This window comes from Stegostoma tigrinum, chromosome 12 (assembly GCF_030684315.1).
Source record: "Stegostoma tigrinum isolate sSteTig4 chromosome 12, sSteTig4.hap1, whole genome shotgun sequence".
Lineage (NCBI taxonomy): Eukaryota > Metazoa > Chordata > Chondrichthyes > Orectolobiformes > Stegostomatidae > Stegostoma > Stegostoma tigrinum.
In genome coordinates this window covers 60,762,310-60,783,113 of record NC_081365.1, presented here as the reverse complement: position 1 = coordinate 60,783,113, position 20,804 = coordinate 60,762,310, and the positions used below count along the sequence as shown (strand labels likewise).

Sequence of the window (20,804 nt, the reverse complement as noted above, 5' to 3'; positions counted from 1 at the left end):
TCCTTTTTTTTTTCCTCTTTATAAAAGGGAGGGAGCAAGCAAACTGATTTTTTTTTTGTGTGGGGCCTGGCCTAATTGCAGTTTGCTTATTGTACCAAGAACATTTTAGATGTTTCGGGTCTGGAGATATTATGCTTGAAGGCTGGGTGATATTTGGATATTTAAAAGGGGAGATAGCTCCAACCAGTCTAATAAAGAGAATATTGGAAAAAATAGAAAAACAAACCATAGTTTGAACTGGGTTTGGACTAAGTTTTTACACTGAGAGGTTGTGGCTGTGAAAGCTGCTGGACGAAGTTTGGTTGTGTGTATAGTTACCTTCCCATTCTGTTTTACTGAAAGTTTGGAGAATACAAAACCAGTTAAAAGAAATAATTGAATATTCCTCAGAACCTACTGAAAGCTACACATAAAGCTATGGATACGCTACATAGACAACATTTTTGTCATCATTAAATGGACCAACTAGAGGAAACACACAAACTAATAAACAAAACCCTCAACAAAATCAAATTCACCAGAGAGGAACAAACAGTTTCCATTCCTGGATGTCATGGTAGAGTGCTGCACAAATGGGGAATTCCGAACGGAAGTACACGGAAAAGCCACACACACTGACCAGGTACTGAATGTCAACGATAACCATCCTAACACACACACACAAAGCTGCGTGCGAACATTATTTAAACGGGCACTAACACACTGCAGCAGCAAAGAACTATGCCAAGAAGAAGAATACCTCTTCCAGGTTTGCAAAGAGAATGGATATCCAAAAAACTGGGTCAGAAGATGCCTACATGAACAACAGCAGGAAGATACTACAAGCCTCAACACTCAACCTTACATCAGGAACTAACCACAAGACTCCTATGACCGCTGGGCATCGGAGTAGCACACAAACCCACATCAACCCTCTGACAACTGCTCACCCGAATCAAAGACCCACTACCCACTATGGACAGGACCAGTGTCAAATATAAGATTCCTTGCACGGACTGTGACAAACACTACATCGGACAAACAGGAAGGAAATTAACAGTAAGGGTACACAAACACCAATTGGCTGTAAATCGACATGACCAATACTCACTCATCTGTGTCCACATGGATAAGGAGAACCACCAATTCGACAGAGATGGCACCAAGATCCTGGGACAAGCAAAGCAGAGACAGGCACGGGAGTTCCTAGAAGACTTGTACTCCACAAAGAAAGCCATCAACAAACACCTAGAACTCGACCCCATATACAGTCCACTGTGAAGGAAAACTGAAAGTGAGGTAATCCAGCTCAACCGACTCCAGAGTTTCAAAATCAGGCAGAAAAACACAATGGCGCTTCATCGGCGGCTGCACTGATGATGTTACCCAGCAGAGTAATGAAACATCTGCGGAACAACAATGAACCAGCAACAGCTACTTGGGTTGATAAGCATTTCCAGAAATCGAGCAATTTACAATCCCGTGTATCTCTGATACTGGAGAGATTATGTAGACTGGGACTATAATCATTGGAATTTAAAAGAATGACGGGGGATCTAATAGAAACATATAAAATTATGAAGGGAATGGATAGAAGCCCGGAGGTTGTTTCCACTGGCGAGTGAAGCTACGACGAGGGGGCTGAGCCTCAAAATTAGGGGGAGCAGATTCAGGACTGAGTAGAGGAGGCGCTCCTTCTCCAAAAGGGTTGTGAATCTGTGGAATTCCCTGCCCGGTGTAAAAATCAACCATGATATTTTTGAATGGCAAGCAGGCTTGAGGGACCAGATGACCTACTCCCTGCTCCTATTTCTTACGTTCTTATGCATGTAATTGAAACTGTTTGAGTGAACTGGTCAGTCACATCCTCTAGTTTTCTTTTAATTTGTTCCTTAACTGTGATGGCTGGCTGGCTGTCTGTATATCTGAGAGATGGGACTGTGTTTAAAGAAGATTGAGTTTCAATAATGGACATTAATTAGATGAGCTTGTTTAGGTTTGTTCTGCTAAAGTTACAATACTAATAATTAATTTTTGCTTAAGTACAAATTTAGTGTCTGATGTCTGTCATTTGTAAAGTCTCATTAGGAGCCATTGGAGCAATTTGAGGGTCAATGCTTTAATACTTACTGTGTTGTGAAAATAGGGATAGGGAGGTGGATTTGGTTTGGCTTGCTGTCCCCATGGTATAACATTGCTTGAAAAATGAATTTGAATGAAAATGAAACTTGAATTTTTGTTTTGTGGTTTATGTTGAGATCATTTTAAATTACATTTTTTTTTTAAATTTTCATGAAATGTATTTGTTTTTTAAAAAAATGGTATCTTTGTGTGAATATGTTCAATGACTAACCAACATCAAAAATTAAAATTCAGATCCACAAAGTCAGGTATCACTCTGGGATCTAACTTGACCGGCGTTTCAATTAGTTGAGATCGTAAGATCAACAACAGCTGTTTCCTTGTGTTGTTTTTAGTTTTAAAGATGTTCTTTAAGAGAGTGATTTTGTTTTGTGTATTTAAACACAGTATTGTGGCAAACAGAATGTGAGTTGCTTAGGATTTAGCAGACAAATACGAATTTCTATTTAAAAAATAGTTCTTGGCATGTGGATGTTCAAGGTAAGTTGCTTTAATTGTCATATCCATTTTTCTCTCGCTCTTAAATCTGACACAAAACACTAATTTCAACTAATTTGATTATATTTGACATATGCAATAGTCAGTGAGCCATGATGTTTTTGGATTTTGAGGTAACAATAATTGAGATGAAGCTCAGATTGCTTTTTGGCAGCTGTAAAACACCTTAAATTATATCTTTCCCCAATGGATGTTAGTAAAAACATTGGGTTTTTGTGACAAACACATACCTTCATGGTCACAGATTTTAAAAAATACTAGATGCTACTTTTTTGAACTGAATACAAGTTCATGAATTATTTTGTACTAGCCCATTTCTCAGGATAAAAGCAACCACTGGTCTACTGCATTCTGTTGGTTGTAAGCGTCCTGTGATGAACTATTTAATACACACACCTAAATTTCAAGTGGCTATGCCATAAACCTGATATTTATGCAATTATCATTCCATCTCTTCTGAGAGTGTAAACAACTAAGAACTCGCAATAGCTCCATCCTGATCTTTCAAAGTTTCTCCTTTCCTTTTAGCCATTTTTGTTTGATTTTATATTGAATTTTGGGGGTACAAATTATACCTTTGTGGATTAATCAGGGAGCCTGTCATATATGCCAGAATTGAGGGGAACAGTTTGGCCTCCGTCACTGTTTAATTTTAAAATGGATTCACAAATTTGAAAAGTCATTTTAGGAGTCTTTCTGTCTGTGTTTGCTGCTTTCGTGTGGTATTTGGCAACTGATGAGTGTAAGTTTACTGAAAATAGAACATATGGAATTTTGTGTCTAAACTGTAATTTGGTTCAAATGCAAAATCTCTTGCCTAATCCGTTTTTTTTTAAAGAGAAACACATTGTAGTGTTTCTATTGCCACAAATTTATAACCTTGTCGAGGTTACTAGTTACTGCTCTGGACATAAAAATTGCTCATAGAAATATTTACATATCTATAGCATTGTCATTCATTTGAATTACATATGTAGTATTGAACTGGATTTGCAACACAGAAAACATAACTGTAAAGGGCAATTTTCCCTTTTGGTTTTGCGGAGTTCTCTTTTTTGCGGAGTTGTCCCTTTTTTGCGGAGTTGTCCCTTTTTTGCGGAGTTGTCCCTTTTTTGCGGAGTTGTCCCTTTTTTGCGGAGTTGCTCTTTCTGATTATTGAACACTTGTAGCCTCAGTATTTGGTCACCATCCAGTTGTAAATGTTTGTGCATCCTTCGGTTTAAAAACATTTTCCAACAAGTCTTTGAATATTCCTTTAAAGTTTGTTGCTGTCTGTAACTTTTCTTTTCACTTATTACATTGTAAATCTTTCTGACATAGTTTCTCTATGTTTTGTACTTTTGTTAGACCATGAAGATCGACCAATAACATTTCTTGGATTCATTCATAATGTCTAAGCAATTCAGTCAGGAAATGTGTTTAAACATTTCAGAACTGAACATTATGAAGACTATTTTAGTTGCGACTTACGGAAAGTTTAGATACTGACTACAAGTGGTAAAATTCAAAAAGAAACATTTTTCTTATTATGTACTTGCGAGGTAATAACTCAAGCTTTGAACAACAGCTGCTTTAGTTGCATAGCACCCTTTTATTTGGAGTGTTGTCAGTTGAGCTTGACACAGCCACAGAAACAAAATAAGATTGTTGACTGATCACTCAAAAGGAAAAGCATCATGTAGTGCCTTATAGGAGGAAAGTGAGAGAAAGAGAAGATTTAGGAAACTATTTTCAGAGCCGAGCGCCGAACTGTTTCAGGGCACAGTCATAAATTCTAGAAAGATTAAAATAGGACTCTCCAATTCAGAATTACAGGAGTATAATTAATGGAGAGTTGCTGTGCTGGAGGAGATTGCTGAAATGGAGGGACACGGCTCCAGAGGCATCTAGAAACAGGATAAGAATTTTAATGTTGACCTGTTAGTTTATCCAGGAGCTTGTGTAGGCTAGCAAATTTGGGGGTGCGGGTTGAAAAAATCTGTGTGAGGGAGGACATAGACGATGGCTTTTGGATTGCCCATTTTGGCACCGGGGGGGCTGAGCAAGACTGTATTTGGAATAATCAAGTTCAGAGGTAACAAAGGAATGGGTGAGGAGTTAAAGCCCCAGATGAGATGAGGTGGAAATATGTGCTCTTAATGCATTTTCGTAGTTGAGAACTCATACAGGGTTTCAGTCTTATACATGGGGTGTGAGAATTCTGGGTCATCTTTGCTCAGCTGTGAATATCAGACAAGCAGTCTGACAATTTTTGGAGACGAGTGGTTGAGAGAGTTTTGAATCTTCAGCCTCATTTGCATATATTCTTCCATCATTCTTTTCAGACTTCTGATTTCACTTCCTTCAGCCATCTCTGGCTTAATGTCTCTGGAATTTCCTCACTGAATTGCTGCACACTGCTGTTTTCTCTGCTTTCAAAGTGACTTTAAATCAAATTTTTGAGCATGCTTTTCATCCCCACCGCTGAGTGTTGTAACTGCTTGGTAGTGAATGCCTTTAATTGATGAATGTTTCTCTCTGCAGAGAAAGATCACTTTGTGTTGGTTAGGAGTGAAAATTCTGGCTAGAGTTTGGCCTTTATTGGTTCCTTCCCTAGCTGAGAGGATGTTAAGGAAGAATTATGTTTCTGGCAATATCATCAGCATCCTGTAGCATTGTATAAGTAAACATAAGTTATTTCTGAGCTGTAGTGAATGTAATTAAATGTTTATTTCTTTACTACATCTTAACTCTCACCGTAAAGTTACTTTGTCATCAGAAAGCAGTTTGTCTGAGTGACATTCAAGTCCATTATTTAAAGCAATGATGTAGTTTGCTATGAAGGCTGTAGATCATATAGCACAAAAACAGACCCTTCAGTCCAACCAATCCATGTCAAACATAATCCCAAACTCAGCTAAAAACTGGAAGAAGTGCAGATGCTGTAAATCAGGAACAAAGACAAAGTTGCTGGAAAAGCTCAGAAGGTCTGGCTACATCTGTGAAGGAGAAAACAGAGCTAACGTTTCAGGTCCAGTGACCCTTCCTCAGAACGTCCGGGCACCGGACCTGAAACATTCTCTGTTTTTTCCTTCACGGATGCTGCCAGACCTGCTGGGCTTTTTCAGCAACTTTGTTTTGGTTCCCAAACTAAATTAGTCCCACTGCCTGCTCCTGGCCCATACCCATCCACATCTTTCCTATTGATCTACTTACCTGAGTGTCTTTTAAATGTTGTAACTGTGCCCATGTTCACCACTTCCTCACGACATTCGTTCTACATGTGAACTACCCTGGTATGTTAAAAAAATTCCCCTCATGTCTTTTTAAAACCTCTCTCCTGTCACCTTAAAAATATACCTGCTAATCTTGAAATCTTGAAAAGACACCTACCATTAACCCTATCTATACCCTCATAATTTTATAAACCTCTATCAGGTCACCTCTCAAATTCCCATTCCCCAGTGAAAAATTTCCCAGCCTATCCAGCCTTTCTTTATAACTCAAACCTTTCATACCTGGCAACGTCCTGACAAATCTGTTCTGAACCCTGTCTAGCTTAATAATATCCTTCCTATAACAGGGCGACCAGAACTGGACACACTATTCCAGAAGAGGCCTCACCAATGTCCTGTACAACCTCAACATGACTTCCCAATTCCTATAGTCAAAGGACTGAGCAATGAAGGTAAGCGTGCTAAATGCTTTTTTTAACCACCCTGTCTATGGTTGGTTAAATGTCTTTATGTGACACAAACTTCAAAGTAAGAATCACGTCCCTGAACCCCTAGGTCCTTCTGTTCTACAACACTGTTCACGGCCTGCTCCTGCTTGTTGAACCAAAATGCAATACCTTGCATTTATCCAAATTGGACTCCATCTGCCAATTTTCATCCCATTGGTTCATTTGATTGAAATGTCTTTGCAATCTTAGAAAATCTTCTTCACTGCCTACTATGTCACCAATTTAGGTGTTGCCCGCAAACATACTAACCATGCCTTCTATATTCTCATCCAAATTATTTACATAAAGGACAAGGAAAAGAAGATCCAGAACTTTTCCTTGTGGAACAATGCTGATGTCAGGCCTCCAATCCAAAAAAAACCTTTTATCACCACTCTCTGACTCCTGCTGTTAAGCCAATTATGTACCCAATTGGCAAGCTCATCCTGAATCCCATGTGACCTAGTCTACCATATGACCTTGTCAAAGGTTTCACACAGTCCAAGTAAGCAACATCTACTACTCTGCCGTCTTCAAACATTTTGGTAATTATGAAATAAAATTTCTGTTCTCTGACACTACCAGCCAGCATGCTGTACTAACTGGAATTTCTGCTCTTTTTTTTTGACTGGAGATATCTCTCCTCCTCCTTCAAATAGTGCTAACGTTTATTCCCCATCATTCCCACACACACTCAACCACTTAAAAAATGTCAAACTATCCAGGGCTTTAACTTGTTAACTTGGACAATCTGCGGTATGTCATTGTCACATTTGGAGTTTTGCTATTTCTTTAAAAATTTAATATGATCACAAAAGGTACCAAAGATGCAGGAATTGCTGGGTAACAAGTTTGAATTCACCACTCCCACCATTATCAGTGTTTTATTTCATAAAAATAATGGTAGTTTGTGCAAGGAATAAATGTGGCATGAGTTAGACATCATCAGAAATTGTTAGTCTTTTCATGCTGGTCCATCATTAGCTTTTCAGAAATGGAAATTTGAGGTTGATTACATCATGAGTTTAAAAATTTGTTAGATTTCTGCTATAAAGGGAGCAATTGAAATTGTGAAGTCTCAGCCTTGCAAATATAAACTTCCTGGAGTTGTGGAAGTTTTATCTAAATTCATTTTACTGTCTTCATTTTACTAATTATTTTACTGTCTTCTCTCTTTCACACAATCTGTTTTTCTCTTTAACAAAGCGTGGAGCTAGATGAACACAGCAGGCCAAGCAGCATCTCGGGAGCACAAAAGCTGATGTTTCGGGCCTAGACCCTTCTTCAGAGAGGATGATGGGGAGAGGGAACTGGAATAAATAGGGAGAGGGGGGAGGCGGAACGAAGATGGAGAGAAAAGAAGATAGGAGGTAGGGAGGGGATAGGTCAGTCCAGGGAAGACGGACAGGTCAAGGAGGCGGGATGAGGTGGTAGGTAGGAAATGGAGGAGCGGCTTGAGGTGGGAGCAAGGGATGGGTGAGAGGAAGAACAGGTTAGGGAAGAGGAGACAGGCTGGGCTGGTTTTGGGATGCAGTCGGGGGAGGGGAGATTTTGAAGCTTGTTAAATCCACATTGATATCATTGGGCTGCAGGGTTCCCAAGCGGAATATGAGTTGCTGTTCTTGCAACCTTCGGATGGCATCATTGTGGCACTGCAGGAGGGCCATGATGGACATGTCGTCTGAGGAATGGGAGGGGGCGTTAAAATGGTTCGCGACTGGGAGGGGCAGTTGTTTGTTGCGAACCGAGCGGAGGTGTTCTGCAAAGCGGTCCCCAAGCCTCTGCTTGGTTTCCCCAATGTACAGGAAGCCACACTGGGTACAATGGATACAATATACCACATTGGCAGATGTGCAGGTGAACATCTGCTTGATATGGAAGGTCATCTGGGGGCCTGGGATCTTGCCTTCTGGAGAGACCACACTCTCCGCGACTCCCTTGTCGGCTCCACACTCCCCTCCAACCCCACCACACCCGGCAACTTCCCGTGCAACCGCAGGAAGTGCTACACTTGCCCCCACACCACCTCCTTCACCCCTATCCCAGGCCCCAAGATGACCTTCCACATCAAGCAGATGTGCAGTGCCACAACGATGCCACCTGAAGGTTGCAAGAACAGCAATTCATATTCCGCTTGGGAACCCTGCAGCCCAATGGGATCAATGTGGACTTCACAAGCTTCAAAATCTCCCCTTCCCCACTGCATCCCAAAACCAGCCCAGCTCGTTCCCTCCCCCCACTGCATCCCAAAACCAGCCCAGCCTGTCTCCGCTTCCCTAACCTGTTCTTCCTCTCACCCACCTCAAGCCGCACCTCATCTCCAGCATCTGCAGTTCCCATTATCACTGTTTTTCTCTTTATTGTCTTTGTTTCATTATTGCTTTTTCTTTTGCTTGTGTCAAATTCTCACTTTTTTTTCTTCCGTTGCTCACTTTTGCTACTTCTAAAATTCATTGGTTCGGCAGATAGACCATTAAGTTCAGTGGTCACAAAAAACCTGCATCGCTTCACTATACTAATATCTTTTCACGCTTCCAGCAAGGTGTGCTACAGCTATAATTTGATTTGAAGGGTAAAGTTTAAAATCCACTTCTTGTCATTGGCTGTAAATTGTGCTGCTCCAGCAATTTCTGGACCATTAGATGGTTAAGATTTGAATGAGTAAATTTAGTTACTTTGCTGTAACAATAAAGAGATATGAAGAATAACTTGCATTTGTAAAATGCGTTTCACAACCTCAGTACATCCCAAAGCATTATTTTAGCTAAGTACGTTTAAAATCTGCTTTTGCAGAACACGTTTGTGACATTTTTACTTCTGTAGCCGTCTCCTGTGCTATGAAACTTCCATAGATCCCCTGTGACACAGGAAGATTTGCAAAAAAGTGGTCTTTTTTGTTCTGTATTTATTATTAATGTTACTTTAACGCAAAAAGTTCTTATCTGAGTAAATATTTTGTTGAAATGTGCAGAACTGAACTCCTTTTGCAGAGGAAGAAATCCCTCTGCTCCATTTACCAGATCAATGCTAAGTTATGAGGTAGATTTCTGACATAAAAGTGAACTGATTTCACAAGGAAATCAACTGGGCAAAGCTATGATAGCGTAATCAAGATTGAGAATCACTCTCAAGATGAGCAACTCCGTATTTCCCATGTTGTAGTTAGTCATGATTGAACCTAGAAAGTAGCACTGAATTTAAAGATTAAGAATATCCATCCTCTCCAAATTTGCTTAGATATGTAAGTATTTTTCCTTAAGTAGGTTTGGTGTCTTTAATTGCAATTCCTTGTAGGTTGAGAGAATGTGACGTTTGCATTATTCTCTTTTGGTTTGTTTCCTCTCTTTCGAGTGAAATAGTCTTAAGCATCTCATTACATTTAATAACAATTCTAAAGGGATCATCAAGAGATTTACATCACTGTGGCATTAAATCCTGATTTTTCTTGTGTGGGAACTTTTCAGCAGAGTCGAAGTATCAGGTATGGCATTGAGAAATCCAATATAACCTGAGCAGCAGTTTAACTTGACTGGCTTGGCTCAACAGAACCAAACACATAAACCTCCAACTAAAGGGGGATTGTTCATGCTTCACTTCTCTACTTTTGTGTGTAGTTCAAGGTGAGGAACCCTCAGGGCCTCTAAGAGTGAATAAACCAAAGAACTGCAATAATGCACACCGTGATCCATCTATGATTGCAATTGTTGGAGCTGTCACTGGGTGGCAGTATCTGTCTTGATCCATTCACTAATATTGAGCACCCGTTGTAGTTCATTGAAATATTGAAAAATTACATCAAAGGCCACTTGGCGTATCATGTCCAAACTTTTCTTAATAACCCTAGGCTGAAAACCTCTGACGTAGTTTGCCTGCAACATTACCATTGGAGGGAGAGTCAAAGTACAGAAAGGAGATAGAGGGCTTGGTGTCATGGCACAATGATAATAACCTCTCTCTGAATGTCGGCAGAGTGAAAGAACTGATCAGTGACTTCAGGACGCTTCCATCTACATCAATGCAGCAGAGGTTGCAAGAGTTGATAGCATCAAGTTCCTAGGATTGACGGTAACACACAACGTGTCCTGGACTTCCCTTGTAGATGTGACAGTCCAGAAGGCACAACAATGCCTCTTCTCCCTCCGGCAGCTTAGGAAATTCAGCAGGTTCATAAGGGCCCTCACCAGTTTTTTTTTTACACAGATGCACTATAGTAAGGTATCCTATCCAGGTGCATCACAGCCTGGTACAGCAACTGTTCTGCCCAGGACCATAAGAAACTATAGAAGGTTGTCTGTGTAACCCAGCCCACTACAGCAGCCGCTCCCATCCATTAACTCCATTTTACACTTCCTGTTGCCATGGAAAGGATGCCAATATCATCAAAGACCCCTTCCACCACAGTGCTCTCCTACAACCCCTTCTGTCAGGCAGAAGGTACAGAAGCTTGAACACACGTACTGACAGGCTCAAGAGCAGCTTCTTCCCTGCTGTTATTGGTCTGAAGAATGGACACTCTAGTTTCAAATAATATTGATCTTGCTTTGCACACTTGCTGTGCAATATAATCTGTACGCCACAGTGTGTATAAGCACCCTACGATCTGTATGTCTTTGTTTGCTATGAGCTGCCTGTTTTGCTTGCAAGACAAAGCATTTCACTACACTTAGGTACACATGATGACAATAAGTCAAATCAAAGGGTGCATAGCAGGCAACTTGCAAACAAACATGATGCAGCTTTGTGCTTTTTAAATTGTTGAAAAATGGAGTAATTCCAGGTCCCTCATCTAAAATTACAGTACTGCGTAATAGTCATTGTATCATTTCCTGTGGGCAACAAATGCTTTAATAATGCTTTCAGGAAAGCAGATAATTACTTCCAGCTAAAGTGAGAGGATGTATCCACTTCTCATGATAGAGTCCATCCTTAGGAGAAACCTAGAAAGAGCAGAACTCGCAGGAAGTACTGGAGGTGCCGAAGTATTGAGAGAGCAGTGTAGGCGAGACATGAGGGTAATAGAGCAGGCTCTAACTGGTGTTCACTCACTTGCTCTTGTTCATAGTATCACCTTTTGAGCTTGACTCTCTGTCATGCACCCTATTTGGAAACTACTGACATAGGTGACCAGATTGTCTATTGTACATGTTGATGTGAGGCAGGACAACAGATGAACTCACTGCTCTTCACATTGTAGCATGGGAGAGTTCATGCCTATCTGAGTTAGCAGATTTATTTAATATCTCAGCTGAAAATATGCAATTTAAGTTTTTCTCACCAACTGTTAAATATTTTACACCTATTGTGTGGAATGTTCCTAATTCTTTTGGCTGTGAGCAGAATATATATTTTTTAAAATCTGTTAGTAGGGATTTTGAAATACAAAGTGGTGAGTGCAGTTAGATCCAGAAAATGCTATACTTCAAGCCACTGACTTGAAGTTTTTCTTGATAATTTTTGGTGAAGCAATTACAAGTTGCACTTTGAAGTTTGAATGTGAGCTCAAATATTGCATTGTGTATTCACTTACTCTCAAATGAAATGTCGTCTGCTTTGTCAGGCTTGAAGAAATTGTTGAAATATGTAGAAGATATAAGAAAATAGAGTTTAGATAGTAGGATATTATTGTTGTACCTTTGGTTCATTTGTCGAATATTGAGCAACATTGCATCCCAGTGGGTTGAATTTCCTGTATATTGTACATTTCTCCCAGAGATCAAGACAAATGGAGTCTAAAGTATTACCTTGCCCAGTGGGAAAAAGACACCCCAAGCTCAACCTGCATAATACCCTGAGGGGTTAGAAACTGTATAAAACCCCCTTGGGTGATTTCTTTATCTTAGCGCATTGTAATATCACGTAACGGCAGTGGTATTTGAAGTACCTCAGATGCTGTATGGAAAGAAATTGAATTGTCTTCACATTTGGGTAACTTCCAAGTTGAACTGCTATGGAATGTAATTTTACAAAGATTTATGAGTAAAATATGTTGAGAAAAATTAGTTATTGCTCTTTTTTACTGTGGCTTTGTTTTCCATGAAGTATAATGATCAAAATTAAGACTCCCATACCCATAATTCCTGCATAGATTATGTGCTGCCAAATAAGACTGCACTTTTCTTCTGGGATGTATTTTATAGCTAGCAGTTTTGTTTTGAGACAGCACAGTGTGGAGCTGGAGGAACACAGAAGGCCAGGCAACATCAGAGGAGCAGGAAAGTTGACGTTTCGGGTTGGGACCCCTCGACAGAAAATTTTGTTGAGTTTTAAAAATACATTTTAAATTGCTGCTTTTCAACTAATATCAATCTACATTTATTGTTTGCAGCTTTGTTAAACTGTCCGTTGTAAAGGAATCTATGCTATTGGTGTTTTAAAGGTGTTTGATCGGATTCGTCTTCTGAAATATATTGTGGTTCCTATGTGCTGTTTGTTAACAATAAAAGCTTTGTTCACCCACGTGCAGTTTGCCGTATTACTTGTGTATAGTCACTTCTTTTAGTTTCTAGAAGTGAGAACTTCTCTCAGAGAGCAGACTTAGTACATTGAACATGAGGGCAAAAGTTTCTGAGCTGAAGTTCGTATAAAATCAGACTAGATGCAAAAAGTCCTATTCCATTTGATGTTATTTCGAGCAGAAAGGTAAAGAGAGTGTGCTGTTTTAACTCATCCACATGGAAGATGTGGATGCTTTGATGACAATCAGTCTCTTATCTGAACTGTTCCCTTAGATAAGATCATCTGCCATTGATTTATGTTCCAGACAAGTTTTGCTCCCTAAGACTTTGGAAAATTGTTTAATTGGTCACAGGTCGACTTCAGTTTCATGTAACTAACGGTAGCTTTTTAAGCCCGCTAGATTTGCTGTAAGACGAGTTTGTAATAACGAATTGTCACTGGGCTTGTACAGTATGTCAAGTGCATAAATTGAAAACCATTGAAGAAAATACAATATTTTGCTTTATTTTAAACTGGAACTTCTGTTTACCGAATTTGAGATTTCTTAACTGCTTGTTTTGTTGTTTCATCAGGTTACAGTTAAAGGTTTTGCACCACTTCTTCAGTTCGCATACACTGCCAAACTTCTTTTGAACAAAGAAAACGTGTTGGATGTCTGTAGAAGTGTAGAATTTCTTGGCATCCATAATATTGAAAAAACGTGCTTCAACTTTCTTCAAGCCAGACTTTTTGGAAAGGAGAGAGGTCATGCAGGATTTCCAAGAAAGGCGTGTTGTACATCTCATTGTCAAAAAACAAATCTAAAAATTCCTGTTGGTGACAATGAAAATTCAGAAGCCGATGACGATGTGGAAGAATTTCTCGAGTCCGAAAATCCCAAGAGTCCTTGTCCTAAATTGCGTAAATGCATTGAAGTTGGAAAAATTTGCCCAAAAGGTCAAAATGAAACCACTGATGTCAAGTACTCGTGTTTGAAACAAACTGGATGGGCTAGTTCATCTCTTTGTCCTAAGTACCGAAAGTTTCAGTTAGCCTGTGGGAAAGAACGACTGACATCCTGGGGTAATAATTTGTCATTGCCAAATTCTTCATTGCAGCATTTACTTTCCACACAGCAAATTGAATCTTGTCAAAGCTTGACCTTCCCTTTTGAGTCAGAGGATGAGCGTGCAAAACTTATTGAAAAGGATAGTGACAGCACATCAATGGAAGGAGAAGGTGGAGTCTGTGATGAAGAAAACTTTGACAAGAAGAACCAAATGAATACAAGTTATCCATTAGTGCAAGGTTCTATCCCTGAAGTAACACAATGGCCATCATCACAAAATATCTCAGGTATTCAACAAAGTTGTGCTGGAGAGCATTATGACTTGCCTTGTTCTCGGGCAGAGCCATTAGTCCCATTAATGTTGCAGGATGAAAATCTGCAAAAGAACAGTGCTCCTCTTGCAAGTATTGAAGAAACTAAGCTCGAAATTAATCAAGAATGTGATCAGTCAAGGTGTTCAGAAAGAACAAGTGGAGACCCTGAGAGAAAATCAGTTATTTTTAGCTCAGGTTATTCTCAAAGACGAGAGACTCCCAATGTGGTCTCCAGTGGGCGAAGCACTGTGGAAAGAGAGGTGGCAGAACACTTAGCAAAAGGATTCTGGAGTGAACTTTGTGGTGCACAGGCTAGATGTGAGACTGAATCTTTGGCTAAGGAGGAAAGTTGCTCAGGGCAGTTCAATTTGGAGAGAATTTCTCAGTGCCCACAGTTTTCGACGGAGCCTTGCCAAACCCTTGAAGGAAGCAATCAAAGTTCTTTCCTACTGCACTATACCTCAACGTCTTCACAGCTACCTGAGTCTACCTATAGCTCTTTGAAGTGCCCATTTGCATTTGATACTGGAAATTCTGTATGTTCCAGCAGCTCAGGTATTGAGGAGCTTGAAAGTGACCAGGGACAGCAACAAGACAAATATGACACATTTACTACAAACTCAGGAGATGAATTTGGGTCTGAATCTGAGGATGACAGTGAATCATGTTCTGCCCGCGAACAAGAATGTGAGGTAGGAAAATTTATATATGATTGTATAATGGATGTGAGATATACTATTTCATTGGAAAAGATGATACTTTAAAGGGGGAGGGTTCTTGTCGTGCAGAGGTACTGTCCCAACCTGAGCCAGGAAGCCCAATTTCAAGTCTGATCTGTCTCCGAGATATCAGAACATTGCTGAACAGATTGACTAACTAAAATAACTTAGTTTGAAGGAGGGAGTCAAGTGGTCCAGTGGTCAGAGGAATAGTAATCAAGAGACTCGGGTTATGTTCCTGGAACCTGGGTTTGAATCCTAGATGGTGGAACTTGAATTGAATAAAAATATGGAATCAAAAATCCGATTAAAAATCCAAATTATAAAACCATTGTCGGCTGCCATATATTTAAAAAAAATCTGGTTTGTTGTTCTTTTTAAGGAAGGAAACTGCCTCCTTTATCTAATCTGTCCTACATGTGACTTCAGATCTATAGCAATATGGTTGACTCTTAGTTCTTAATTGACCAGGCCAGATGCTACTTGGTATAATGTAAGGCTTCAGAAGCTATAATACAAGGGTTGTGTTTGCTACAGTCTTCCTTGCTAACTTTGGGAATTTGGGGTCAAAACTTGGAGAGCTGTCTGGTGTATACAGGATATAGTCATACTCGTGGAATTAAGTACAAGGCCAACACTATCCAGCAAGACAGACCCAATAGGGGGTGATGGTAACAGTCATATATATTTGTGATTGACTCTGATTGTGATTGTGATAGTCTCAGAATAAAGGGACACCAATTTAAGACTTTCTGGGTTGAGAGTCTGTGGAAGTCCTTGCTATTAGAGAGCTATGGCAGGCAGAGTCCTTGTGTTATTTAAGGCAGAGATTCTTTATCGTGGGAAATCAAAGGTTGGGGGAAGAGGCAGGAAAGTGGACTTGAGGAATGTCAGATCAGTCATGATCCTGTTGAATGACATGCAGGATCGAGAAGGTAAATGGCCTGCACCTGTTGCCAGTTCACATGGTCTTATCCCACAAAGGCTCACAGTGTCAAGTCTGACATGGACAAGGAAACTACCTACTGATTTAGCACATAGTGACCACCACTTCCTCTCCACCAACCACACACCGTGCCCCCCCACCCCCACCCCCACCCCGCATCCAGCTGATGACCAATTACTTCTCCATGGTGAACATCACTCGGTGGGAAAGCATTGAAGATGGCAAGGAAAAATAATGAGCTCTGGGAGATTTTGATGCCCACCATCAAGATTGTTTGGCAGCACCACTGTTGATTAACTTGGTTGAGTCCAAAAGTGGACAGCTGCTAATCTGGGTTTATAGCCAGTGGTGTAACACCCGACGAAGGCAAAACAAATTTCAAGTTATCCAGACCAATCTGGCTACTATGCAGCTCTCCATGACAATATCAGTAAGGGCCACTGCCACTCAGTCCTTCTGAGGATGAAGTCTGTCTTCAGATTGAGGGTACTCTCCATTGAGTTGTATGACATGATCACTGTACTAAATGACCTTCAGCAGATCTACTAATTCCAGTCTGAACATCCATGAGGTGCATGAGCATAAGCTGCTGCAGAATTGTACTCCAAGACAATTGGCACCCTCATGGCTGTACCATTACCATTTTGCCAGGTGATCAACCGTGGTGCAGTAAATAGTGCAGGAGGGCATGCCAGGAGCAGCACCAAAGTTACCTAAAAATGAGGGCAGCATGTTGGCTCAGTGGTTCGCGCTGCTGCCTCACAGCACCAGGGACCAGTGTTCAATTCCACCCTCGGGTGACTGTATGTGTGGAGCTTGCACATTCTCCCCGTGTCTGTGTGGGTTTTCTCCAGGTGCGTCGGTTTCCTCCCACAGTCCAAAGTGTGCAGGTTAGGTGGATTGGACATGCTAAATTGCCCGTAATGTTCAGGGATGCCTAGATTAGGTGGGTTAATGGGGAATGTGTCTGGGTGGGATGCTCTGAGGGTCAGTGAGGACTTGTTGGGCCGAAGGACCTGTTTCCGCACTGTAGGGATTCTATGAATCCATGAAAAGAGCTGAATTCCTGAGTTGTGGTGAGAGCGACCTGCCATTTGAGGCCAAGGTCACATTTGACCAAATATGGCACCAAGGAGACTTAGCAAAACTGGAGTCAATGGGAATTCAGGGGAAAAGAAATCTGATTGGAAACATACCTGGCACAAAGGAAGATAGTTGTGGTTTTAGGAAGTCAGACATATCAGCTGCCTGATATCTTCGCAGGATTTCCTCAGAATAGTGTCCTCGGCCCAACCATCTTCAACTGCTTGAACAATGACCTGCCCTCCATCATAATGTCAGAAGTGGGGATGTTCACTGATGATTGAAAAATGTTTTGCACCATTCACAACCCCTCAGGTACTGAAATGGCCCATGTCCAAATGCAGCAAGGCCTGGACAGTAAAAAGTTCTGGGCTTATGTCACAAGTGCCAGGCAGAGATTGTCTGCGGTTTTCTTTAACATTTTGTGGTACTTTCATTAATGATTTCCCCCATGATCAATGTCATAAGAGTTTGTGTTGACCAGAAACTGAACTTGAATAACTGTATAAATGCTGTGTCTATAAAAGCATATACAGAAGCTCGGGATTTCACGGTGAGCAACTTGCCTCCCAAATCCCCAAATTCTATCCACTATCTACCAGGCACAAATCACAAATATGATGGAAAACTCACTTCAGTAGCTTCAATAACGTGTAAGAAGCTTAATGCCATCAGGACAAAGCAGCACGTTTGTTTGATGCCACATCCACAAGCATTTGTTCTGTGTACCACAGGCTCTCAGTAGCAGTGTGTACCATCAAAAAGACAAGCCAAGGATTGGAACACCACCACCACCAAGTTCTCATCTGAGTCACTCACCATCCTGATTTGAAAATATATCACCATTCCTTCAATGAAAAGGATCAAAGTCCTGGAACTCCTTCCCCAACATCATAGGTCAACCTTTACCAAATGGATTCGGCGGTACATGAAGACAGGCCATCAGCACTTGCTCCAGAGAGACTAGGGGAATAGGTGTTTAACTGCTGGCCAAGCATTAATAAATGGAAGAAAGCAGTTTGAATTCACATTTAAATTGGTTTAAATTTGGTCAGTTGACTACCTGTTACGCAAAGTCTCTGATAGCAGTTGATTTAAACTATAATACAGCAGAGCAGGACATGCACCTGTAGGTAGAAATGGAGCAGTGACCAACAGTTAACTGAATCCAGTTTATAAGTTCAAAAGCATTAGAATAGTCTCAAAACAATGATTAATTTCCTGGTAATTCACTTTCTCTGGGTTGCTGGAGACTGCCCAGATTTACTCATGTACCTGAGCTGAGAAATGGAAGATTTTCTAATCAGTCTTAAACTAATAAATGTTTGCAAAAACATCCGAGTACCATCACTTCAGCAAAACCAGTGCATTTTGCCAAAGAAGTCATGCACAGAAATCTCTCACACGTATTTTCCTCACCACGTTCTCCCTTTATCTATCACTACCTCACTCACTTAAAATCTGATACACCTCAGGAGTTTTCCTGTTCTAACTTATCAGTTATTATCACTCTCTTTCTCTTCACTGACCCTGCCTGACTAATTGTATTCCAGCAATTTCATACTTTTCAGATTTCCAGCATTCTCTGTAATTTATTGTTTTGGTTACTTATTTTACACTGAAATTGCTATAGATCATGAACAGTCTGTTTCAATCCCTTAAGTTATTTTCCAACTTTAATCTCCTTTTGAGAATCCTGAAAAAGTATTCACTAGAGATACATACCCATATGAAAGGCTCGGTTAATTAACAAAAATTTCATTGTAAAACTTGAGATGTGTACCTTTTTAAAAAAAAAAATTGTTGTGTATACCTTGAGAAACATTTATCACATTTAAATTTCTTAGGTTGCCTACTTTTTTACATAGAACATAGAACAGTACAGCACAGAACAGGCCCTTCAGCCCACGATGTTGTGCCAACCATTGATCCTCGTGTAAGCACCCTCAAATTTCTGTGACCATATGCATGTCCAGTAGTCTCTTAAATGACCCCAATGACCTTGCTTCCACAACTGCTGCTGGCAACGCATTCCATGCTCTCTCAACTCTCTGTGTAAAGAACCTGCCTCTGACATCGCCTCTGTACTTTCCTCCAACCAGCTTAAAACTATGACCCCTCGTGTTAGCCTTTTCTGCCCTGGGAAATAGTCTCTGGCTATCAACTCTATCTATGCCTCTCATTATCTTGTATACCTCAATTAGGTCTCCTCTCCTCCTCCTTTTCTCCAATGAAAAAAGTCCAAGCTCAATCAACCTCTCTTCATAAGATAAGCCCTCCAGTCCAGGCAGCATCCTGGTAAACCTCCTCTGAACCCTCTCCAAAGCATCCACATCATTCCTCTAATAGGGCGACCAGAACTGGACGCAGTGTTCAAAGTGCGGTCTAACGAAAGTTTTATAGAGCTGCAACAAGATCTGACGACTCTTAAACTCAATCCCCCTACTAATGAAAGCCAATACACCATGTGCTTTCTTGACAACCCTGTCCACTTGGGTGGCCATTTTAAGGGATCTATGTATCTGCACACCAAGATCCCTCTTCCTCCACACTGCCAAGAATCCTATCCTTAATCCTGTACTCAGCTTTCAAATTCGACCTTCCAAAATGCATCACTTCGCATTTATCTAGGTTGAACTTCATCTGCCACCTCTCAGCCCATCTCTGCATCCTGTCAATGTCTCGCTGCAGCCTACAACAGCTCTCTATACTGTCAACGACACCTCCAACCTTCGTGTCGTCTACAAACTTGCTGACCCATCCTTCAATCCTCTCATCCAAGCCATTAATAAAAATTACAAACAGTACAGGCCCAAGGACAGAGCCCTGTGGAACACCACTCACCACTGATCTCCAGGCGGAATATTTTCCTTCTACTACCACTTGCTGTCTTCTGTTGGCCAGCCAATTCTGTATCCAGGCACCTAGGTTCCCCTGTATCCCATTCCTCCTGACCTTCTGAATGAGCCTACCATGGGGAACCTTATCAAATGCCTTGCTGAAGTCCATATACACCACATCCACAGCTGATACTGGCGAGGTTAAAAAGTCTCAGTTATGAGATAGACTGATATGCTGGGTTGTTTTCCTTGGAGCAGAGGAGGCTGAGGTGTGGGTGGGGATTTGTTTGGTTTGCATAGTAGTTTGTGAATCTTGGCTGTTCATGTAAGTTGTAAACTCTGATTTCAGAAAATTAGTTTAATTGAATAAGAAGAGTGGAAAATTCCTTCAGCTGATAGAATTGGTAGAAGAACGATGGCCTAATTTTTGATGTACCTAAAATTTGTCATGAAAATTGTATGCTTTTTGTGAATCTAATTTTCACATTTGGGCCCCTTCTAGGTAAAACTACCATTTCCTGTTGAGCGAATTACAATGTTGTCTAGAAATGATTTTCAAACGATGCTGAAACTCCATAAACTGAATCCAGAACAGCTGGATTATATCCACGATATACGTCGCCGCAGCAAAAACAGAATTGCAGCTCAACGCTGTCGAAAGCGAAAACTTGACTGCATTCAAAACCTGGAATGTGAAATACATAAGCTGGTGGGTTGAATATAAATAAAAGTCTATGGGTGCTGTTCTACCTAAATAGAATAGTCTTATTGCCATCATTTTACAGTTGCACATGTGATATCCTGCAAAAAACATTAACAATCTATGGATGCTCAAAACTGGAAACAAAACAGAAATTCTGGAAAATCTCAGCAGGCCTGGTAGCATCTTTGGAGAGAAAACAGTTAATGTTTTGGGTCCAGTGACTCTTAGAAAACATTAACTCTGCTTTCTCTCCATAGGTGCTGCCAGATCTGCTGAGACTTTCCAACAATTTCTGATTTTATTGTACATGCAATTTCATAAAAAGAAATTTTTCTGTACCAGTGCAGGATGGATCCTATATTTGTGCTTTAAA

General features: G+C 40.6%; 1 protein-coding gene across 5 annotated transcripts in view; it reads left to right on the top strand.

Annotated features, from left to right (window-relative positions):
• Positions 1 to 20,804, top strand: part of LOC125457201 (transcription regulator protein BACH1-like) — a 65,980-nt gene that overhangs the window by 41,409 nt on the left and 3,767 nt on the right. For 4 of the 5 annotated variants that reach the window (XM_059650360.1, XM_048541105.2, XM_059650361.1 and 1 more), the window contains exons 3-4: positions 13,351 to 14,832; positions 20,231 to 20,437. In XM_059650360.1, coding sequence (XP_059506343.1) covers positions 13,351 to 14,832; positions 20,231 to 20,437 — 1,689 coding nt within the window. Of the gene's footprint in view, positions 1 to 6,179; positions 6,287 to 13,350; positions 14,833 to 20,230; positions 20,438 to 20,804 lie in introns of those variants that run through there. The other variant, XM_048541107.2, reaches the window with a different exon arrangement.